Source organism: Carlito syrichta, unplaced genomic scaffold, assembly GCF_000164805.1.
Source record: "Carlito syrichta isolate Samal-C Ts95f unplaced genomic scaffold, Tarsius_syrichta-2.0.1 Scaffold156281, whole genome shotgun sequence".
In the NCBI taxonomy this organism is placed as follows: Eukaryota; Metazoa; Chordata; class Mammalia; order Primates; family Tarsiidae; genus Carlito; species Carlito syrichta.
The window spans coordinates 6,841-32,116 of record NW_007100377.1 but is presented as its reverse complement, the minus strand read 5'-3'; the positions used below and the strand labels follow the sequence as shown (position 1 = coordinate 32,116).

Sequence of the window (25,276 nt, the reverse complement as noted above, 5' to 3'; positions counted from 1 at the left end):
ATTTTTATTCCACTGTGGTCCGAGAAGGTGCATGGTAGAATTTCGGTCCTTTTAAATTTGCTTATGCTTGATTTATGGCCGATTACGTGGTTGATCTTAGAATACGTTCCATGCGGTGATGAGTAGAATGTGTATTCTGTGGTCTTTGGATGGAGTGTTCTGTAGGTATCAATTAAGTCCATTTGGTCCAAAGTCACATTGAGGTTCCGGATCTCCTTGCTGATTTTTTGTCCTGTTGATCTGTCTAGGTTTGTGAGTGGGGTATTAAAGTCCCCAGTTATGATGGTGTTAGAGTTGATATCTTTCTTTAGCTTTCCTAGAAGTTGCTTTATGAAAGTTGGCACACCTATGTTGGGTACATATATGTTTAGGATAGATATTTCTTGTTGATGGATTGAGCCTTTTATCATTATGTAGTGGCCTTCTCTATCTTTTTTGATTTTTAATAGCTTGAAGTGTATTTTGTCTGAAATTAAGATCGCTACTCCTCCTTTCTTTTGTATTCCATTCACCTGAAAGTTTGTTTCTCATCCTCTTACTTTGAGTCTGTGTGTGTCCTTTCTAGTGAGGTGAGTCTCTTGAAGGCAATAGATTGTTGCCTGATGATATTTTATCCATTTTGCCAATCTATGTCTTTTCAGTGGTGCATTTAGTTCATTCATATTTAGGCTAATAATTGAAATGCAAGAGTTGATCCCTGTCATAAGGTTCTTACAGAGTTGTTGCTCCTGTATGTTGTCTTTCTTTTGGTTTTGAAGTTGGTTCATGTGTGTTTTAAATCTTTTGCCTGTACTCTTGTGAAGAATGTTGTTGTTTTTTTTTCCTTTTCTTCTGTGCTCAGTACTTTCTTAAGTGTTTCTTGTAGAGGTGGTCTGGTGGCAGCGTAGGTTCTTAGGGATTGGATATCTGGAAAATATTTCAATTCTCCCTCACTAATGAAGCTTAATTTGGCTGGGTAGGTTATTCTTGGTTGGAATTGTTTATCTTTTAGAACTTTGAAGATAGGGCTTTAGGCTCTCCTAGCCTGAAGGGTTTCTGTGGATAAATCTGCTGCTATTCTGATTGGTCTTCCCTGGTAGGTAGTCTGGCCTTTTTCTCTTGCTGCCTTTAGGATTTTTTCTTTTATGCCTACTTTGTTTAGGCGAATTATTATGTGTCTGGGAGTTGGTCTTCTTGTTTGTTGTCTTTCTGGGGTTCTCTGAATTTCTTGTGCTTGAATTTTTGCATCACTGATGAGATGAGGGATGTTTTCTTGAATGATTTCATGAAATGTTTGTTCCAGTGTGACCTCTGGCTTTCTCTCTGCCTCAGGAAGGCCAATTACTCTTAGATTGGGTCTCTTGAAGTAATCATTCATCTCCTGAAGGTTTTGTTCTGACTTTTTAAGCTTCCTTTCTATGTTTTTGACAGTTTGGGTTAGTTCTGTATTTTGGTCTTCAAGTCCTGAGGTTCTTTCTTCTGCTTGGCTAATTCTGCTTTCCATGCTAATTAGTTTGTTATTTATTTCCATCACAGTATTCTTTACTGCTGTTATTTCTGTCATCAGCTCCTTCCTATTTTCCTCTTGTCTCTCCTCAATTTTTAAAATTCTCTCTATTAATGCCTTGATGTCTGGGCTTGTTGCTTGTGACCAGTCATTCTGTGGGCTCTTCATTGTTTGTATTCCGAAGTCTGTTTTCTCAGTGTCTGACCGCCCAGGGGTCTGTGTGAGCCCTGTGTTCTTCTTTTGGTTTTTCTTCATTTGTGCAGATTTTCCTTTCCTACTTTTCCCTTCCCTCCACTTCTCTGTCTTCTTTAATTCTGTTATTCAGGGGTGGAGGGGTTTCTTTTACTTCTGTTTGTTCAATCTCCTATTCTTCCTAATGTATTTCCTCTTGCTTTGTTCAGTTCTGGAGTTTGACTGTGGGTTGAGGGCAGTCCTTTTTGTAGTTTTGGCATTTAATTAAGGGGGGAGCTGTGATTCAAAATCTCTCTGTGATCCTGGTGTTCGCCAATAGCTAGATGGATAGTCTGAAACCCACTTCCCACTGCCTTGGAGTCTGTCCATGCAGTGGGTTTGTAGGTTTACTCCCTTGGTTCCCCAGCAGGTGGTGCTATCCCATGCTACGGTCCAGAGGGGAGGGAGCCTGCTACGGATCCGCAACCTGCCATGGCAACTTCACCGGGGTAGTTCCACAGGCCTTTCTCCAGGCTAGGGGCATGGCATGGCAGCAGGGATCTCAGAAGATCCTGCTTGCGGGGGCTTCACGGTCTGAAGTCGTGGGTTTCTTCAGGTATGAGCTGGGAATGACTGCAGCGGCAGTATCCGCGACTGCAGGAGCAGCCCGGTTCATCGCAATATCTGAGTAGTGACTGCAGGTGACAGTGGCGGCTGAGCTCCCTGTGAAGAGCAGGCTGTGGAAGATGGGGGCTGCAGCCCCTGGGAGAGAGCTAGGGTCTTTATTGGTGTTCTCTTGTGCAGAGGGTTTCACAGACCCTGCCAGCCTGTCACCATCTTGCCAGAAGTTCCTAAATAATGCTTTAATGGACATTTTTAGAGAAGAAAATTGTTCAAAACTCAAAACTGGTAAAACAAAGTGACACAATTCCAAATATCTCGGAAATCACTGCTTCCTGTCCCACTTCCAATCTGACACAGGTGTGACCATTGTGCTGTATCTCTGGGTTTTAGCAGCACTGATAACAGTGGATCCTGAACCGTGTTTCATATCCAGTCACTTATGAGCTTATAAAAATCTGAATACCTAGACCACAGCCTTTGCAACTTAGAGCAGCATCTCTGGATTTTTTTTCAAACCTCCCCAGGACAGCCAGGTTTGAGAACCCAGGAATTAGAGTAGGGGTAGAGAACATTTAGCTCAAGAGCCTGATGCTGCCTTTTACTAATTCCCTAGAGCTCTGGTGTGACTGTTTTGATCAATGAAACTATCAACACAGGTAGGCACTGGGGAATTCACAGAGAATAAACTAAAGATGATGAAAACTGGAGGATGGGAAATGGCTAAGAGGCTCACAGTTTAATGTAGGGCTGAAATGGAGATAAGAGAAGTGGGTGGATTTGCAATAGAGGTAAAAGGTAGGTAAGACTGATGGTGCGCTAGCTCGGGTAGGCAGAGGTCCTCAGTGTGAAATGAAAATATGGAGCTCCTCATTAAAAAAAATCATTACAGGGGGAGGAGAGGCAAGATGGTGACAGAACAGGTCAGAGTGTAAGAGTGTCTGCAAAAGCAAGTGTCAATAAAGACTCTCTGCATGAGTGGGTGTGTGCCAGCCGGTAAGTGAAAGTCTGTCTGAGGGGAGACTCAGGTTCATGCACTCAGGTTCATCTCCTCCAGAGGTGATAGCACCCCTCCAACACCCTGAGATTGGAGCCCCCAGTGCACAGGATCGTCTGCTGTTCTCAGGGCTCTCCTGAGAGAAGGCAACAGAGAACAGCTGCTCCTCATCACCTGGCACCTGGCTCACACCACCACCTGCAACAGCAGGCCAGCACAAGTCCCAGGAACTGTAAAGAAAAGCAGATTGTGGAAATCTGGAATGGAACTCTGCAACTGTTGATGAGACACCAACTAGTGCCATTTTCTCTGTCCCAGGACCCGGCATAGATCTGCATTGCACCATCCAGCTCTGACTAGTCTCCAATCTGAGACCCAGAGATTATCTCCTCATTGGATTTAGAGAGACAGATGCCCCTCCTCCATGCAGGAATAGGCACAGACATGTCAGACTTGAGTGAGAGACTTGACAGCAATGGCAACAAGTCAGTTGGTATGCCTGTCTGTTTTCTTTCTTCTTCTTTGTCTCCTTCTTCCTTTCATTTTCTTCCTTCCTCTGTCCATTCTTTTCCTTTCTCTTTCCTCATTTTGCTTTCAGGGAGTAAACATATACCCCCACTGCATGGACAGATTGCAAGGTAGTAGGAAGTGGGTGCCAAGGGACCCACACACCTGTCAGCAGATACTGGGAGCTGCAGATAGTTTCTGAATCACAGCTCCCTCCTCAATTAAATCTCAAACCTGCAAAAAACACAGCCCTCCACCCACAGTTCAGCTTCAGAATTGAACAAAGTCAGAGGATCTACATGAGGAAGAATATGAGATTGAGCAAACAAAAGTAAAAGCTATCCCCCAATCACTGAACAACAGAATTAAAGAATAAGTAAAAAAAAAAAAAAAAAGAGGACGGAAATCCAACACAAATGAAAAAAAACCAAAGGAAGAATATAGGTCTCGGCTGGGCTCAGTGGCTAAGCCTGTAATCCCAGAAATTCAGAAGGCGAAGGCAAGTGGAATGCCTGAGCCCATGGGTTAAAAGTCAGCCTGGGCAACCTGGCAAGAACTTCCCTCTACAATAAATAAAAAATAAGCTGGGCATGGTAGCACACACCTGTAGTTCCAACTACTTGGAAGGCTGAGGTGGATCACTGGAGCCCAGCAGGTCAATGCTGAGGTGACCATGAATGCACCACTGCACTCCAGCCTGGGCAACAGAGTGAGACTACAACTCAAAAAAAAAAGAAAAGAAAAAGAATACAGGTTTCCTACAGATGCCTAGTAGGACAACAGCTGAGAATACAGGCTTCAGAACTCAAACAATGAAGAGCCCTCAGAATGACTGGTCTCAAACTACAAACCCAGATATCAAGATATTAATAGAAAGAATAAATAGAAATGAAGAGAGACAAGAGGAAAGAATGAAGGAGTTGATAACAGATAAGAGCAATAAATAATACAATGAATGAATGAAATAACAAACTGATAAGCATGGAAAGTAGAATTAATCAAGCAGAAGAAAGAATCTCAGAGCTTGAGGACCAAAATATGGAAGTAACCCAAACTGTTAGAAACATAGAAAAGAAGCTTTAAAAGACAGAACAGGGTCTCTTGAGTGATTATATCAAGAGACTGAACCTAAGAGTAATTGGAGTCCCTGAGGCAGAGAGAGAGACAGAAAACACCCTGGAACAAGCATTTCATGAAATTATCCAAGAAAATTTCCCTCATCTCGTCAGAGATGTGACCATTCAAACACAAGAGATTGAGAGAACCCCTGCAAACAACAAATGAGAAGACCAACTCCTAGAGCATAAATTCACTTACACAAAGTAGGTATAAAAGAAAAAAATTCTAAAGGCAGCAGGAGAGAAAGGTCAGACTACCTACTAGGGAAGACCAACTATGATAGCTTATACCTTATTTACAGAAACACTTCAGGCTAGGAGAGATTAGAGTCCAATCTTCAAAATGCTCAAAGATAAACAATTTCAACCAAGAATTACCTACCCAGCAAAGCTAAACTTCATCAGTGATGGAGAATTAAAATTCCTCCCAGACATTCAATCCCTAAGAGTTTATGCTGTCTCCACACCAAGCTCTACAAGCAACACTTAAGAAAGTATTAAACACAGAAGAAAAAAAAAGAATGATAATGCCCTAATGAGAATGCAGGAAAAAGATTGAAAACACACATGAATCAACCCCAAAATCAAAAGAGAGACAACAAACAGCAGCAGCAATAACAAACTCTATAAGAACCTCATAACAGGGATAAATTCTCACATCTCAATAATTAGCCTGAATGTGAATGAACTAAATGCACCACTAAAAAGACATAAAATGGCAAATTGGATAAAATATCATGATGCAACAATATGTTGTCTCCAAGAGATTCATCTCACCAGAAAGGATACTCACAGACTCAAATTAAGAGGATGGAAAACAAATTTGAAGGTGAATGGAAGACAAAAAAAAGCAGGAACTGCAATCTTAAGATAAGACAAAATATCCTTTAAACTATCAAAAATTTAAAAAGATATGGAAGGTCACTACATAGTAATAAACAGTTCAATCCATCAACAAGAAATATCCATCCTAAACATATATGCACCCAACATAGGAGCACCAACTTTCATAAAGCATCTTCTAGGTTAACTTAAAAAAGATATTGACTCTAACATTATCATAACTGGGGACTTAAATACCCCACTCACAACCCTAGACAGATCATCAAGACAAAAAATCAACAAGAAGATGGGGAACCCCAGTGTCAATGGACTTAATTGATACCTATGGAACACTCCACACAACAACCACAGAATATACATTCCACTCATCACCACATGGGATATACTCTAAGATCAACCACATCCTCAGCCATAAATCAAGCATAAACAAATTCCATAAGACTGAAACACTGCCATGTACCTTCTCAGACCACAGTAGAATAAAAATAACTATCAACACCAACAAACTTCCCCCAAAACACACAAAGACATGAACACTAAACAGCATAATGCTGAACAATTCCTGGGTCAACACAGAAATCAAACAGAAATTAAAAGATTACTGAAAACATAGAAACATGTTACCAAAATCTCTGGGATGCCTTGAAAGAAGTCCTAAGAGGGAAATTCATATCTCTATAAAGACACATGAAGAAAATGGAAAGATCATATGTTAACAGCCTAAAAAATCACCTAAGGAAACTGGAAAAGCAAGAGCACCAAAATCCTGACTTCAGCAGAAGAATCCAGATCACCAAAATAAAAGCCGTAATTTGGGACATAGAAGACAAAAATATAATACAAAAATAATAATAATAACAAAACAAAAAACTGGTTCTTTGAAAGGATACACAAGATTGATAGACCCATAGCTAGACTGACAAAGAAAAAGAGAGAAAACGCTCAAATAAACACATTCAAAGGCAAAAGATCGAGTCACAACTGATCCCTAAATGAAGTGGAGGAATTTGGGATATCACACAACCTCCCCAGGTTGAAACAAGAAGAATAGAGACCCTAAATAAATCAATAACAACTCAGGAAATTGACTATGTCATAAGAAAACTACCTACAAAAAAAAAAAAAAAAGGCCCTGGACCAGATGGCTTTCAGGTAGAATTATACAATACATACAAGGAGGAGCTGATACCAATCTTATTGAAAGCATTCCAGGCAATCGAGATAGATGAAACTCTCCCAAAATCATTTAATGAAGCTAACATCACATTGATACCCAAATTGGGTAAAGATCCAGTAAAGAAAGAGAACTACAGGCCAATATCCTTGATGAACATAGATGCTAAAATTCTCAACAAGATTCTAGCAAACTGGATCCAACAACACATCTCAAAAAACAATCCACCCTGACCAAGTAGGATTCATCCCTGGGATGCAGGGTTGGTTCAATATCCACAAGACCATAAATATAATTAAATATATTAGCAGATGTAAAAAAAAAAAAATTGCATGATTATATCATTAGATGCAGAAAATGTTTTTGATAAAATCCAGCATGCCTTCTTGATAAAAACTCTCAAACATCTAGGCATAGATGGAACATACCTCAAAATAGTAAAAGCCATCTATGAGAAACCCATAGCCAACATTCTGCTAAACAGACAGAAGTTGGAACTATTTCCTCTGAAAACTGGCACAAGAAAAGGATGCCCACTGTCAACCCTTCTGTTTAATATAGTATTGGAAGTCCTTGTTGCAGCAATCAGACAAGAAATGGAAATCAAGGGTTTCCAAATAGGAAAAGAGGAAATTAAGTTATTCCTTTTTGCAGACAACATGATTCTATACTCCGAAAAGCTAAAAGAATCTGTTAAAAACCTTCCTGCACTGATAAAGGACTTTGGCAAAGTCTCATGGTGTAAAATAAATGTGCAAAAGACAGTTGCATTCCTATGCACCAACAATAAATAATAAGAAACCCAAATAAAAGCACAATCCCATTCACAATAGCCACAAAAAACAAAAAAAGAAAGAAATACCTTGGCATCTTCCTAACCAGAGTGCTGAAAGACCTTTACAATGAAAACTACAAAACACTGCTCAAGAAATCAAAGATTACACAAACAAATGGAAAAATATTCCATGCTCATGGATTGAAAGAATTAACATTGTTAATACGTCCACCCTACCCAAGGCAATCTACACATGTAACGCAACACCCATTAAATTACCAGCAGCATTCTTCTCAGAACTTGAAATGACAATACAGAAATTCATATGGAAACATAAATGACCACGAATAGCAAAAACAGTCCTCAGTAAAAACAAAACAAAAACAAACTGGGAGGTATCACACTCCCAAACTTTAAACTTTATAAGCTACAATAATCAAAACAGCCTGGTATTGGTACATGAACAGGCATATAGATCAATGGAACAGGATATAGATTCTGGAGGCAAAACCTCAATTTCTCAAACTAATCTTAAACAAGGACTCCACCATCAACCACTAGAGAGAGCAGACCCTATTCAGTAAATGGTGCTGGGAAAACTGACTGACCACATTCAGAAGATTAAAACAAGACCCCTAACTATCACCATACACAAAAATCACCTCTAAATAGATCAAAGACCTAAATGTAAAACCTCAAACTATAAGAAGCTTAGAAAATGCAGGAGACACCCTTATGGAAATTGCAACTGGCAACAAATTCCTGATCAAAACCCCATGTGCCAATGGCATGAGAGATAAGATAGACAAGTGAGACCTCATCAAACTGAAAAGCTTCTGCAAAACCAAAGAAACCATCAAGAAGAGAGTGGGAAGACAGCCCACATACTGGGAGAAAGTAATGGCCCTCTGTAATCTGACAAAGGTCTAATGTCTAGGATCTACAAAGAACTCAAAGAAAAAAACATACTGAAAAGAAAAAAACAAACAGCCCCATTACAAGGTAGGCAAAAAATATGAATAGACACTTCTCAAAAGAAGACATACGAGCAGCCAGCAGATACATGAAAAAATGCTCAACCTCACCAAAGAAATGCAAATTAAAACCACACTGAGCTACCACCTAACTCCAGTCAGTACGGTCATCATCAATAATTGAAAAACAACAGATGCTGGAGAGGATGTGGTGAAAAGGGAACACTGCTACAATGCTGGTAGGAGTGTAAACTAGTACTACCTCTGTGGAAAATAGTTTGGCGATTCCTAAAAGATCTAAAAGTCCACCTTTCGTACAACCCCACAATCCCCCTACTGGGAATATACCTGGAGGAACTCAAATCACACATGAAAAAGATACCTGCACACACGTTTATTGCAGCATTATTCACAGAAGCAAAAACATGAAACTGGAATTTTTAAAAATGTGGTACATATACATGATGGAATATTACACAGCCATAAAGAAGGGCAAAATTATGAACTTTGCAGCAACTTGGATGTACTTAGAGTTTACACTACTGAGTGATCTATTACAGAAACAAAGAACTGAGTACCACATGCTCACACTCATAAGTGGACCTTGAACAATTATCATAATACTATAAAAAAGAGATTGGCAGTAATGGGAAACTGTCAGGCAAGGGGTGGTGGCAGGATTGGCAGTAGTGGGAAACTGCCAGGGGAAGGGGGACCACATCTCATCAATAAGGATACCTGCATAATGAACATTTGTATACCTAACCCTAAACTGTACCCTACATCTTTAAAATTAAGAATTTTTTTTAAAAATCATTACAAATCTCAAGACAACCCAACATTAAATTCAGCATGGGATCCTTCTGAACATGGGGTGCAATTGAGCATGTAGCCCTGTGCACAGGTTACATACTCATGCAGCACCCCCTGCCCAAGAATACTAGATAGAGCAAGGAGGAAAGGACAACAGAGGGTGCACATGGAGGGATGTCTAGAAATGGAAGACCACTGTACCAATGACTTCTGTGTCTATGAAGGACTCAAAGAAGTCTTAGCTGGGGTTATTGTATGAGGTTTTTCTACTAGTCAGTGAACTTCTTGTATCTGAGTGGCAGAAGTGTGTCCCTGAGGCATGCTCAGGCACTCACTGGTTGTTGGGGTGTTGATGGCACTTAGAATCTCTGGAAAAGTATTTGGTAGAAGATTCTGAGGAATGGACCTGTCTGGGTAGAGATAAGAGAGTTACATGCAGCCACAGTTCAGTGCCGAAATAGGATCTAGGCACTTATAAAATATTGGGAGGGGCTGAAGGAGCAGGCTCTACCAAATCAATATGCCTGGAACACCTCCCAAAGCAATTCAGACCTGGTTTTCTCCAGGAATAACCTCCTCTGTGGCTACAACTGGAACATTCCACAAGGAAGGCCTCACTCCGACTGCAGCTGCCACCGCTCTCCTGTGCGGGGTGCTGGAGATGGGACCCTGGGACTTTGCTGTTAGGAAACCTCGTGTGTTCTGGCTGCACCAGCAGCAGCAGCAGTCAGAAAGGAGTCACAAGAAGGTGTTTTGAGTCACTGCAAAGCTTTGTTTTTAGCTTTACAAACCCTCCAGAGTGGAGAAAGAATGGAGATCTTTTTTTTTAAATTCAGTAGTTTGTTTTTATTTTTTATTTATTTACTTTTTAATTATAAAGATGTGGGATACAATTCAGGATTAGGTAAACAAACGTCGATTATGCAGGTACCCTTGTTAATGAGGTAAGTCCCTCCTTTCCTTAGCAGTTTTCCTCAGGTGCCAATCGCACCCCCCTCCCTTGACAATTTCCCACTACTGTCAATCCCTTTCTTATATTATTATAAAATCTATCACAGAATGGAGATATTTTGACACAGTCTAGAGTAACAGCCACAGCCTGTTTTGCCATCAGCAATTGATGGCCACCGTAATAACTTTCTGAATATGCAGTGGATAAGCTCAGTTTGGCTGCTGAAATTTGACTGGTGGGGCTTTCAATCCTGTCCTCCCAAACAGCAGGACATCATGGAGGCACCTCTTCCGACCACCTCCCATCCTCCACCTTTTTCTCTTCCTTGTTCCCTCAGTCTGCTTTGTCTCCATCCCCCACCCCATGCTGGTATCTCTCTCTTACCCTCTCTGTCTTTCTTTCTTTCTTCCTCTCCCTTGGCCATCCTTGCCCCCTGTCACAGCTACCCACTTAACCCTAACTGCCCACACTACAAAACTGAAGTCCAAATTTCGTTTTTGGACTCCTGAGTAGGGTTGCTTTTTTCCATGCTCACGAGGAAATGTGATTTGGATTTTTCTTCTAGAAGGGAAAAAAATTGAATTGCTCATTTTACCTGCAGCCATCAATATGAAAAAAGTTTTTAAGTACCTGAGTTAAGAGCTCCCTGGACCATAGAGAAGAGAATCAATATCCAATTAGACAGAAGAGGTGGAGAGGAGGAAGGACTGGTGAACAGGATGCCCCCGGGACCCTCAGCTCGAGGCAGAGAACTTCTTCACCCAGGCTTTAGTCTCATACATCAAGAAGACTTTGATTACAGGAGCAAAAAGTTCCCTTTGTGTCCCTTGTGACTTAGGCTCTGACCACCCTCGGGAATAGCTCAATGCTCAGTCACCCACGTGCTGCTCCTAATTGGCTTCAGAAACCAAAAGTTCTACCTCCCTCTCCATATGAAAGTCAGAAATATCTGTCTGGACTAGACCATTGCTCAATCACTAATAAGGACAGGGAAAAAAACGCGTCCACTTATTTTAACTTACTTCATTTCACTGGGGTGGAGAAAAGTTAATAGACCACAGGCCAAATCTCAGCCATTCCACAAAAATCCACTTGATACCTACTGTATGCCGGGCACTTTTCTTGGTAGTGATGATCTAAAAGTGAATGAGACAGACAAGACCCTGCCTTCCAGGAACTTACAGTCTAGTGCATAAACATGTAAACTAATGAGATCAGTTCAGTCACACATAACGGCGTACAGAACATCAAGCAAGATAATGGGATAAAGAGAGACCGAAATAGAGGGGGCTAGTTATAGTAGATATTATGGTCAGGAAAGATCTCTTTGAAGACATGATATCTGAACTCAAACTGAACGGAGTGGAGGAAAGACCATGGTAAGATCTGGGAAGGGCTTTGCAGGGAGAAGAGCAGATGCACCTTAAGGTGGCCATGAGCACTGGGTGTTTAAAGAACTGGAAGGGAGTGGCATAGGAATAGACAGGTGGGTGGGGAGAAAGGGATAGGGCTCTGATCCCACAGTGAGAGATCATGAGTTTGAATTTCATTCTAAGTAGACTGAAGGTTTGAAGGAAGAAATGACATATTTGATTTCTACTTTTAAAAGATGTAGAGACTGCTGATGATATGGAGAACATATGGTACAGACCAAGAGTGGAAGCAGGAAGACTCGTTAGCCAACTATTGCCTTAGACTAGGCAAGAAATGGTGGTGTTTAAAGCATCAAATATAATGGAAATAACCATATTATAGACTTAAACTGGTGGTGAATCCCAAAGCTTTTTTTTTGATGAATTGGATGTGGGCTAGGAGGAGAAAAAATGAACAGAAGGTTTTTAGCCTGAGAGACTTGGTGAATAGTAAAGCCTTCTACTAAGGTCGGGTAAACTTAGTGGAGAGGGTGGGAAGAGAGATAATTCAGAATTCTGTGCTGGATGTGCTGGGAGAGAAAAGACATCGTAATGGAGATGGGTCATTCAGACCCCAGGAGAGAGGTCAGGACTAAGGCATAAAAGTATAGGTGGAATTTAATGCCACAGGAAAGGCTGAGATCTCTCAGATGCTGAGGTTGGATAAAGAAAGGAGTTCTGGGTTCTGGGATCAGAGCCAGCTTTACTGACAACCTGTACAGTCACACAGGGTTACATGCTTAGAAGGTTCTGCACTTGTAATTCTTCCAGCTGTCACCATCTTGAAATTCTTAATAATTTTTGAGTAAGGAATTCCATATTTTCATTTTGCACTAGGCCCCCCTAATGATGTAGCCAATCCTGCCAGGAACATGTCAGTGTTAAGAGGTCTGGTAGAAAAAGAGACTTCATAAAAGCAAAGTCAGAAAGAGTAACTAATGAAGTAAGGGAAAGACAGAGGGTGTGGTGTCAAGGAAGTCTGAAAAGAAATTATTTCAAGGAGAAAATGGATGACTGAGTCAACACTGCAGGATAGTTCAGTAAGATGAGGACAGAGGATTCATCTTTGCGTTGACAAGGTATGGATTATTAGTGACCTTAATAAGAATCTTCCTTGTGGAATGCCATGCACCCATCCTTAATTAGGTTGACTGCTGAGTGAGTAGTGACCTGGTCCAGTTCTGACATTTGAGAGCCTATAGCAAGAAGTCAGATGGAGATCCCTGTCTTAAAGTCCACATCCCTTCTCTTCCCACCCCCAGTTGCATTTCTCACAGTAAGAGACCTCAAAGACATGTATATGGACAGCTTAAATCAGATGTCCAACTCTGTTCTGGGCTTCTCTTCTGTCAACTATCCCAGAACACAAGTGGAAGGCCCTAGGAAGACCCTGGTGCAGCTCCTGGCCATCTGTGTTGAGAATTTCACAGTCTCAGATGGTCTAGAAGGCAGGTAGGTGTGAAAGAAAATAGGACCCCAAACTCACTATGTCAGAGGAAAACTTAAGTTTCCCTGGAAACTGAGTCCCGCAAAAACTGTCTTCCTTTTGTTCCCAAATAGAGAGCCATATTTTCAAAACCCTGAGCCACAGCATCATATTAAGCCAGGTTCTCACAATGATAAAAGACCACATATCCCCTCCCCCTCCCTTATGGCCTCCTTCACAATTTGCTCACAAAGAAATTCCTTGTGGGCCCCCCAGAATCTTTCAGGATACATATTTCCTCTAGCAACTAGCTCTAAAATTGAGTTCTGGTCAATCTCACTCTGATGATGTCAACTACCAGCTTATCTTCACAGGTTCAGGACAAGAACAAGATTAGAAATCATCCCTCTGCCCACATACATATTGACTTTTCCCTCTATTCCCTCATTTCACATGTAAAATGTAGATTTACCGAGCGATAATCAAGGCCTCACAAGCATGTAACCACTTGCCTAATCGCTTACTCTCTCTCCTTGCATTTTTCTCTTTCTCCTTCTGCTGGCTTTTTCCTTTTAAATACTAAGGTTCTCAAACCCCTCTTTTGAAAAATAAATTTCTGTTTCTTACCAGAACAGAATTTACCCAATCTAGGGGATTTTGTTATAGCCTCACTAACAGACTAAGGCAGTAAATGTAGTCAGCTTGTCTGGCTCTGTTGATGTGCATCTAAGATGATTGGTCATAAATGTAAAGTAAATCCAGGGCCAGCTCAGTGGTCTGATATTCTCCAGTAATGTTCAGCTGCCCAGGTATAGGCACTGATAAGGTAGTTCGTTGGGTTTAAACACGGTTAAGGGTTTTGCAGGTGGTTATGGCGAGGAGAGAGGACCAAGGATTTAAGGATGCACTTTACTAGTGGATTTAATGTTAGAGGTAGAAATCCATGGCAAGGGTGACTGATAGTGGAAAAGCATTAGGACCAATGTAATGGTGGCTCACTAAGGTGATGTCAGAGAAGTGAGTGAGCTGGGGGTATAGGATGTGGTGGGCACAGAGTGGGAAGTCTGAAAGTGAGATTTCAAAGATGGTACCATTATAGGGGATGACGTGTTTTTTTATGACTATGAGTGTCTGAGCTGGTTAGAGGAAGCATTATCTAACAACTCTATAACGTAGGCAGAACTACTACCCCCATTTTTCAGATAAGAAAGTTGAGGGACAGAGATTTTAAAGTGACTTGCCCAAACAGGTGATTAAAGACTGAGCTGGAAGTCAAACCCAGTTCATCTGCCTTCAAGGGCCTCATTCTTAAAGACCTCTCACTACACATAGATCTGGCTTCTTAGTTAAATCCAGAGTCCCTTTTTGTTTTTCTTTCACAAAACACTTTTAATCTGGAGTTTTACTTTTTATCTGTGATGACACAAAGTGACTATATTTTAAATCGCTTTTATGATAATGCTGGACATTTCGGGCCACAGAAGGATGAGATTTGGGAATAATTTAGTACTGACCAGAGGACTGATTGAATCCAGAGCTTTCTGGAGAGAAATAACAAAAACAGACCACATTTATTGGTGAAAATGCAACTATATTGTCTATGGGTAGTCTCTACTGTCTGTAAATCAGAATAGTAATCTGGGATTGAAAACTTGATTTGCTTTTTTTTTTGGAAAGAGCATATAGACTTGAATGAACATGTAAAAACTTGCACCTTGTAGATATTGAAAAGCTATGTCTCAAGTGGAGCAAGGAAAACTTTAGTTATAGAGCAACTCTGTGTCAGCTTTTTAAATGTCACAGTTACAGTCATGCTTCCTATGTCTGGTTCTCCTTAGTGGGAGAGACTTGCTTCTGCAGTGTCTTAATGAAACTGTAAGAATTCTAATCTTTTTAATCTCCTTACATCTGGAGTTTAGTACAGTATCCAGCATGTAGTAGGTGTCCACTAAATGTGTGTCAACCACAATAGATGAAAATAAACAAAGTGGTACAGTTTCACAGAAGAAGGGACTAATTGTACTTGTGCAATTCAGGAAAGCTTCACGGGAAGAGATGGGTGGCAACCATGGTGATGGGGTGGGAGGGCTAGAATTTAAAAAAAAATCCAGAAAGCAGAATGGCATACCTAGTAGACAGATATAGAATCCACAAGGGCAGAAATGTTTGTGAGATTCTGGAAAGAAGTACCCTGCAACAACAGGTGTGGCTTCCAATCCTTCCAGAGAAAATGTGAGCAAGAATAAAAGACTTCATAAAAACAGATGGAAGAAGCTAGCATAACAGTTTCAAAGTGACTGAAAAGTAAATTTGGAAGGACTTCTAACCATAGGTTCTAGAAAGAAATAATGATTCGAACTTAAAGATTTTCTCTTATAACTCAAGTTTTCCTGTAAGCTGTGTGACCTCATAAAAATTTTCAGCCGGGCTCAGTGGCTCAGCCTGTAATCCCAGCACTTTGGAAGGCTGAGGCGGGGGAATTGCCTGAGCTCATGGGTTTGAGACCAGCCCAGGCAACTTGGCGAGACTTCTTCTCTACAATAAATTAGAAATTAGCGGGGCGTGGTAACATGCACCTATAGTTCCGACTACTTAGGAAGCTGAGGCAGAAGCATCACTGGAGCTCAGTAGGTTGATACTAAGGTAGCAGTGAGTGTGCCACTACACTCCAGCCTGGACAACGGAGTGAGACACCAAATAAAAATACATTTTTTTCAATTAAAAAATTATGCAGAATATCTATCACAGTTATGCTTTTGTTTTCTCAAAACACTGTGTTTTCTCAGACCTGGAGAGCTGATTCTCAGGTTACTTTCCTGGTTTTCACAGCACTCTGTTCCCCCAAGAACTTCCTGAATCTTGAGCAAATCAGGTCAGTTGGTCACCCTACCTGGGAGGAAGAATTTGGAATGCTCAGGGGGAGAAGATGAGTGCCAAAATCAAGATCAAACAGGTGGGTCTCAGGACACAGCACGAAGAGCCTAGATGGAAAATGAACTGGAGGTGACAACTCCACATTTGTTCATCATCATAACTCTGGGTTGTACATATAAGAAGATTTCTTACCCACTCACAAAATGGGTTCTAAGGGCATGGAATAAAATGCAGAATTATAGCTAGACGCAAAGAATGCACTCACAAGAACCCCTGGGTAACAACAACAGAATTGAAAGCAAGAAAGATGGGAGCCTCATTTCGAAGGCTCTGCTGTTCCCTCACAATTATATTTACAAATAATGATCTGAAAGTGAATAGTAGATCAGGTGTAGGAGTCACACAACGAATGAGAAAAACTACTCTGTCACTGCAGTAAGCCGCATGTAACTGATCCCCAAAAGGTAAAACAGTACCAGTGAGGCCCAAACAAACAACTGTCAACCTCATTTAGTGGCCAGAGGTGCATGACAGTAGGAGATGTCAGCAGCTCTGGAGGCGGAAGTGCTCTTGTGTCATGAAGGAAGGTCTTCCACACAGCACACGGCGCAGAGTCAATCTTTTCCTACCCAAAACAAGTAAATTTAGGAGCTGCTCCTGTCACATCAGCACAGATGCAATGGCATTTCTATAGGAGGTATTCTGCAGGAAACTCACCAAAAGCTGTCATTATTCTTATTGGAAAGTTACAACTCAGGTATCTCACTGATTTGGGAAGAACTGGCAAAAACAAGCAACTAAAACAAAAATAGTCACTTAAACACAATTGATAAAACTTAGGTGAGTTAAGGAAGGACTGAACATATGGCAACTGGAGGCATAAAGAGTAAGAGACAAAACATGACCAGTCAAGTACAGACCAGCACGTTTTTTGTGGGCTGACACTGGGCTGACATTGGACTGACATTGAGTAGGAAAGATCCACAGATGTTGGAAAGCCCATTATGTCTAAAGAAAAGAAAGAAGAGAAACACTTGACTGAGACAAACAAAACTCTGGCAATGATGGCTGTGATTTTCACCAATGACTTGATTTGATGGAGTTGTTATCATGCCTCCATTGCAAAATTCCCCTTGACTATGATGATAATTATAACTAGTGTTTATGAAGCACTTACCGTATGCAGGATCTTATGCTAAGGTTTGACATATATCCTCTCTTCTAATCCTCACAATAACTGCATGGGTGAGCACTAGGACTCTGCCCATTTTACACTGGAAAAACCTCAAGACCAAAGGTTACATAGTGAGCAATTAGTGATACTGGGATTCAAGTGCAGGCACTCTGACTCCAAAGGCAGTTTTCTAACCAGTGTACTATAGCAGGCTCATTCCATTACAGTTAGTTTAGACTTTGTCAAAAAAAATCTTTCTGTAGACTTTATAAAATTATTTTAAATAATTAAAAACTGTTCACATCAGATTCAGAAACTCAGAGCTGTGCTGCTTCCTCTTTCACTTTGAAACTCCACACCAACAAGGAAGCAACCAAGGGTTCAGTAGCCACAGGCCAAAATTCCAGTAGTGGAATATCATCAGCCCTGTCTAGAACTAAGATCTATGTGTGAGCATCTTGGGGGGTGGATGGAAGAGAGAGAAAGAGTAAAATAGCTGTCTCCTGAGTCAGTCACAATCCTGTGAGAATGTGTGGAGGTAACAAAGTTGAGAAACACTTTCTTTAGAAATTTGGAGGTGTGAGAGGAGGTGTTTTTTCAACATGAAAGTCACTGCAGGGAATGCTACTTAAAAAGAATCTGTCACATAGAGGTGGGTGAATATATGTTTTATGAATGAGTGAATGAAATGAAATGAAACGAAACGACTGGTCTGAATGAATACTGAAGATACCATAATTTTATGTAACTCCAAGGAAAGAATATGAATGGTCATAGAATTGTGTTTTCATTTATGAACAAAAAGAGATGATCCTCAGCATTTGAATTTTCCTTGAACCCGTCTTAGAAAATGTATAAAGCTCAGTTGCTACTAATAAGTATAAATCTACTTGCAGGATATCTGAGGAGTTGTGAATTGCTATATTGTAAAAACATTATACTCTCTTCTTAAAAGAACAGACAATGAATTTCCATATTCAAATAAAAAACGTATTCATAAACCCTTACCACAGACAAAGATTATAAGCATGCTAATCAAATGGGTAGACGTAGTTGTTTTTGGGCTTCGCATTTAGCTCAGCTTCCTGGCAGCCAAGACAAAGAGGGGAAAATAGTAAGTTGCACTCCTATTTTACCAGAAAGGGGGAAGCATAGCAGTCCCTTGAAGAAGACAAAGTTATTTCTGAGCACTAAATTCCAAAATAATTTTCTCACAGAATTATACACAGAAGTCACTAGCATTGTCCTTTCCTGATTCTCAGTTTTCCAACACAATTAGGGGCAGATTTCATGAAATCATCATTTGCAGTAAAGATAGACACAGAGGGTCTAACATTAAAGCACAATTCAGTGTTCCCTATTCTGAGAGGGCAGCAGAATAACAGAATCCAAGCACAGCTTCTAACCTGAAGTTGGAAATGAGAATGTTTGTAAAGAAAGGAAACAGATGTTTGCTGAGCACCTAACATATGGCATGTGCATGCGATATTTTCTTCCTCTCAGCATATGTGTTATTAATCTTGTTTGTAGAAGTTAAGCAACATGCCCCAAATTCACTGCTGCTTAGAGTAGAGTCCCAAGCTCATGTGGTCTTTCCTGCATGCCCTCCTTTCCTTCCCCAAGAGTCAATAAACAATTCAGTTCCTAAACTATCTTCTGTCAGTTTGCCCCTTTTTTCAGGCAATTTGAAACTATTCTCTCCAGTGAGGGCCTAGAGTGCAGCATTACATGTTTTACTAAAAAATAAATCTTTTTGTTCAAAACCTCAGGATGAGTTAGTTGGTAGGGTTGACTCATCATGCACATTCAGAAGTATTCGTGACTCTCACCTCAAAGGAAGTCTGTAGCCTTGAGAAAAACAGATACGTTTTTCTCTATTTGAATGGCTTGAGAAAAGATTATTATACTCTCTTTCCAATGAGTAGCAGTCTTAGAGACTCCCAGTGGGCAAGATGTCTATACTGTGCCTGAAGTATGAGTAAGAATTGGGTGGTGGTAAGGGCGCTCCAGGTGGGAGAGGACTACAAGCAGATGAGAAAGAGCAGGAAACTGCAGAAGGTGAGATGTGACTGAAGTCTCCAGCATGTACCTGGGGACAGGGACATGATAAGAGGTGGACAGTGAGCAGGGCTTGGTCCTAAGGATTTTTCGTTTAATCCTGTCACAAGGTAGAACTATACAAAATTATAAAAACTTCTGCTTCCCCAAAGAAGCAGAGACTATGTGCAGGAAAATCAGTGTAAGAAAGATGGCAAGTCTGGGACTCACTGAAGAATATACACATTTCTATCTCAAAGAAAGGGAATGGTAGACAGGGGTGGCGGGACCAGAATTCTTATTTATGGCTGCCCCTTATGGCTCCTCACTGTACTGCAATTTTTTCCTTGCCTGTGCCCCCTTGCCCGCACACTCTGCTAGACTGTCTTCCTATTTAAATACCTGTGGGTATCATTTTTTTTTTTTTTTTTTGGTGAAGTGATTTTTAGTTTTTAAACAAGGTTTTAAAGAGAAAAAGCCTGATAAGTAAAGCATAGGACAAGAAATGTAAATTTTTTGCTCACCTTGTTACTTTTCTTTCTTTTTTTTTTTGAGTTGGAGTCTCACTCTGTCACCCAGACGAGTGCAGTAGCCACTCCCGGCCACCGCAGCCTCGACCTGCTGGTCTCCGGCGATCTTTCCGCCTCAGCCTTCCAAGTAACCGGAATTACAGGCATGCGCTACCACGCCCCGCTGATTTTTTGATTTATTGTAGAGATGAGGTCTGGCTGCCCAGGCAGGTCTCGAACCGGCGGGCTCAGGCAATTCGCTCACCTCAGCCCCGCAAAGTGCGAGATTACAGACTGAGCCACCGAGCCCGGCTACCTTATAACATTTCATATCTCATTCCTGTCTGAGGACTCTACAAAATTTCCATGCCATCCTCTGTGATGGAATCCCTCTGATCGGCCTGTGCCTCACTGTGGTCCTTGTTCATGCTTTCTCTCCTTCTCCCCAGGTACCATATGGTCTCAGTTGCTGTGGTCACAGCTGGGGTTTTGCTTCTGATCTTTACACCCTCCCATCTCTTGTATCTTAACTTACCTAATTAGTCAACCACTGTGCTGCTTCATGCAAGATTCTTTCCTTTCAGGCTGTTTTGTGTGTGAAGAGACCGTTGTCATGTGCTTACTCTTAATCGGTCCTAGGAGCTTGCCAACCCTTCAGAGTGGACATTGCTTGCTTAAAGGACCACATTCCAGCTGTGTGGAGTTGCCAGAGAGTTTTCCCATAGTACACTATGTCAAAATGCTTTATAAACTGATGTGTGAGACAGGGAGACAACAGCACTGGCACTACTATAAGTGACGTATAGCAAGGTATTCCCACACTAGGGCCATGATGTATCTCAACCCATAACCACTTTCAGAGACAAAAGACTAAAAGTCACTGGCTAGCCTCTGCCACTCCAAGTGCACTTGGATCCCAGGCTAAGACTGCTACAGAATCTAAGTTGACCTTGTCTAGTGTCTGTAGAGACAACTTTGTGCATGAGCAGATATAAAACCAGGTTGTCTCTTCTTCCCATTACCACTTAGTTTGGTTCTTACTCTGCTTGACAACAGTCCTTGTTTCTCAAGGGGCCTGGAGGCTGTCAGTCTGGGTAGTAGGAGGCGTGTACTTTGTGGAGAAAATTTAATTTATTAGGATTAAGTCATGACAACACAGAAACAGGCGTTTTTGCTTGAACACGGGATAATGATGTAACCACATGAAGACAGATATAGGCCCTGGAAGGAGCACCCTTTTGTGTAGGTGTTCACTATCTAAGGAAGGCATTTTCTTATCTTTGACTCTACCTGCCTATGTAGGGACTTTTATCCATCAGGGACCGAGAGCCACTCATTGAGTGGAAAGACTTCAGTCATAGCAAATAGACTACATTTTGTCCAGAATCCAGAGTGGTCTGAATTCATACATGGTAAGTTTGACAATGAATTTTAAGGAAAGCTCTTGCCAAAACTGAACATCAAATAAGCACAGACTAGCTCACCATGGGCTGCCTAGTTTCAGGATCCCCAACCTGGAGAATCCGCATTTCAGTGTTCAGACAACATGTAAAAATATATTCAAGTAGTCTGGCTTGGTCACTGGGATGCCATGTAGCTCTTCCAAGACAGCCTTGTACCCTGGGACTGGAGGTCCCAGAAAGTCTGGACCTGCACTCCGAGAATGACAATTCAGTTAGAAAGACAGACGAAAGAGCAAAATATTTGAATAACAGTGCGGGAACACAGTGAAAGGCTGTCACAGTTCTAATTCTGGACTAATACTAAAGATGATAAAGTATCAAAGGAAGAAATGTGTATTCTTGGCTCCATCTCAAGTCAAGAATGTTTGCTCTGCATTTCCCCTTTTCCTTCCTACCACTAAATCCCCACCCAGATCAATAAGTCTGATGCAGAATGGTCTGTCGTGTTCTTTCATCACTGCATGAAGATCTGCCAAGCTCATGGTGCTGGTCTTGGGTCATTCCTGCTGTCTGGTAAGACTCCCCTCAGCTCCAAAATGAAAGTACAGTGGAGAGTCCCATCCCCCAACTCTCAAGGGCTTTCACTTTCACTCACAGGATTTAGGGGAAACTGGAAGTGCAGCTCACCAAAAAAAAAGCGGGGGCCCCTTTCTGGGTCACATCTTGGGCCAAGGTCTTGCTATTTCCCCAAGTGTCTATCCTGCTGTTCTTCCTAAGCTACAGTCCATCCCCCTGAAGTCACATCTCAATAAAAGCCTCCTGGAAATGGATTTAGAAAGTGTATCATGAGTTAATATTTGGGCTCTAATCCCAAGTGAATTTATAATCTACACTTTTGGTGATCATCTACTCCAGTGATTCTCAACAAAGGAAGTTCATTCACTCCCTGCCCCCAAGGAACATTTGGGAATGTCTGGAGGCATTTTTGGTTGTCACAACTGGTGGTGGTAGGGGGCTGCTACCATCAACTACTGGAAGACGCCACGGATGCTGTTACATATCCTATAATGCACAAGAAAGGGCCCACAACAAAGAGCTCTCCAACACAAAGTGTCCATGGTTTCCAGGTTGAGAAAACCTGATTTACTCTTTACTACCCAGGCTGGAAAAATCACAGGTCATTGACTTTCTTGATATGACTCTTAGTTCCACAGGTTTCTCTAACAGAGGTGAGCTTCTTTGATACATTGATAAGCCAGTTGCTACATTTGGACCTGGGCACAGAAGCTGGAGATGGAACCAGAAGTCCTGTGACTGAGTCAGGGATCCTGCCCTTTCAGAACATTTGGCTCATGATCTGAATTCTAGTTCCTGTGACACTCATACATGCATTCTACAGCAGTCCAATCCCTTAGGACAGCAAACTTATAGATGGCATGGATGACAAAGGCTCCTGTATATTTTATTATGGCATTGTTATTATTTTTCATTAAGTAATACTAAAAAAAAAATCTGCCTATAGTCAAACATACATTCAGCCAACAAATATTTATTGTGTGCCCAGTAAGTCCAGGCACTATGCTTTATGCTAGATGGATGGCAGCTCTCTGAAGCCAGAGAACATAGACCACAACACCTACAGTGGGAGGTCTTTATCAGGTGGGAATGATGGGGAGGGTTCTTGTTAAAATGTAGAACCCTGGGCTTCTCTCCAGAGTTTCTGATTTTGTAAGGAGGATGCCTAGAAATCTGTATTTTTAGCCAGCACTTGTGGAGACTAATGCAGGCTATCCATGGGACCACTCTTTAAGAAATACAGGTAAAAAGAATCATGAAATTCACCCAAACTAATCCCAGGCATGAGTTGAGAGGTTAAGTTCTAATGTGGTAATTTCCTAGATTGCTGAAAAGAATCACTTAACTATTAATTGTCTCAAGTTTCCCATTTTTAAACCAAAGGAGAGGAGGACCCTAATACTTGTTCAAACACAAATGGTGAGAGGGCAGAATGACCTTATGTAACCAGAAGCAGAACACTTTCAAAGGAACAGAACCATGGAAGTTTTACATCTAAAAAAATACAATTTTATGACCTAGATTGAGCATTAACCAAGCACATTTGTATCAATGGTAGTTAGAAGAAAATTCTCTCGCTTACGTAAGAGGTATAAACAATACCTTTTTTCTAAACTGACCTCAGCACACAATGATTTTTAGCTTGATTAGAAAACACTCATCCCCTTTTGACCAAGGTAAATGGCTTCTCTTATTACTCTCAGTTTTCTTTCAAATTCTTTCTCAGACCTACATCATTAACACTCCATGTTTGTAAATTTTCAATGGAGCACTTTATTTTAGTAGCATACTAAACACCATTAGAAGTTCAAATCTATATCTTGTTCCAAACAAAACTCCTCCAAGCTGTTAGAAACACCTTAATATTTTCCTATGCCTAATATCAAGAAAGTTATATCATATGTGGGCAGGGTATATAAATAAAGGTAATAGTTTTCAGCCCAAATGCTCTACCCTAAATTACTGTGATCAATTTAATAATAGAAGAAATCTACATAAGGAACCTCATGATAACAATTATATAACAGATGAAACTTAATGTATCACCATAATCATTAGAAGGAGAGCTATGGATTAAAGGTCAGAATATCCAGAAAATATACCATCCACCCTTAAGATAATAAAAATATCTCTCTCTTAAGAAAATAAAAATATATCTCCTTTCCCACTCTTCCATTTAAGAATTCTCTTCCATTCTGTTCCTTTAAAATTGTCTTTACTATACCTTCAAATATCTCTATGTCCCTATCTTGTTCTTGCTGTCTACCACAAAGCAGGTCACTTTGTGCTCCTGTTGAAAACCATTCAAAATATGAATGAGTTACCAAACAGGAGAAAGTGACTCTTCCTTGATATGTGATGAAAAATTCAGTTTTATGTGTGATCTGTAGCCTTAGACTATCTGAAGTACTCCAGATCCCACACATCAAGGAACTCCATTCCATTGCTCCTTCCAAATGGAAGAGAACCCCTTCCCAGCACTTTGGAACTTTGAGCCAACACATCCATTGGAATGCAAATTCTCCCCCAAAGATTTGCAGTGAGATCCATTTTAAAGTAGATCGTGTTCCCTGCAGACCAACATGCAAATGGTGGGCACTCAAGTATAAGAACCACGAAGGTGACAAAAGGACGCTGACCATACCTATTTTCGCAGCCTCTACTTTCAGGTTGAAATCCCAGTTCCTTGGCAACTTTAGGGACATTTTTCTTCTGGCTTGGGTGAGTCGTTGGTGAAGCAGCAAGTCTGTCACAGTTTGCGCCCTTCTTGCCTGTTTGATCTTTCCCTCTGCTTCTGTGTCTGTTTTTGTTCCTCCTTGTGATTGCTTCACAAGCAATCTTAGGTTTGAGGTTGATTTGCCAACGTGTCTCCTTACTTTCAGACGAAATGTCCATCCATCTGTCACTTGGGCATGGGACTCAAACTCCTCCAGCCCCTCACACTCAGTCCCACAGGGGCTGGCACCCTGCTTTTCTTGCTTTTAGTTTTACCAGAAATATCCCAGTTGACACTTCCCTGTGTGCCATGGGAAGTAAAGCTCCTATTCGAAAGAATCTCAGGCCTCACTGAGGCGAGGCGGTGATAAACAACTGCTGCCTCTCAGCTTTTTTTTTTTTAACTGTCTGCTTCCTTGCATTTGAGGAAGTGGGTGGCTGTTCACTGAAGATGATGCATTCTGGGCACTTTTGGTTGAGAAAATCGTTTTTGGAAATGCTCATAAAACTAGAGTGAGTGCTTTGTTATAAAATGCTTTGTTTTTAATAAAAAAGAAGAAGAAAATGTTAAGATTTATCATATGCCTCAACTCTGAGCTTCCCTCTTCACCTAATGGATCAAGCATCCAAAACTAGTCAGAAAGACAGCCAGCATCCCCCCGAAGTTACCTTGTTTTAAATTTGCCCTGCTCTTCCAGCAGAAAGGACTCTTTCTGCTG

The 25,276-nt window shown here is 41.1% G+C and overlaps 1 protein-coding gene across 2 annotated transcripts in view; it reads right to left on the bottom strand.

Moving 5' to 3' along the window:
• Positions 1-24,956, bottom strand: part of ARHGAP25 (Rho GTPase activating protein 25) — a 108,649-nt gene extending 83,693 nt beyond the window's left edge. For both annotated transcript variants that reach the window (XM_008051017.2, XM_008051018.2), the window contains exon 1: positions 24,487-24,956. In XM_008051017.2, the coding sequence (XP_008049208.1) occupies positions 24,487-24,547 (61 nt within the window). In that variant the 5' untranslated portion in view covers positions 24,548-24,956. The remainder of the gene's footprint in view (positions 1-24,486) is intronic.
• Positions 24,957-25,276: the final 320 nt, after the last annotated feature.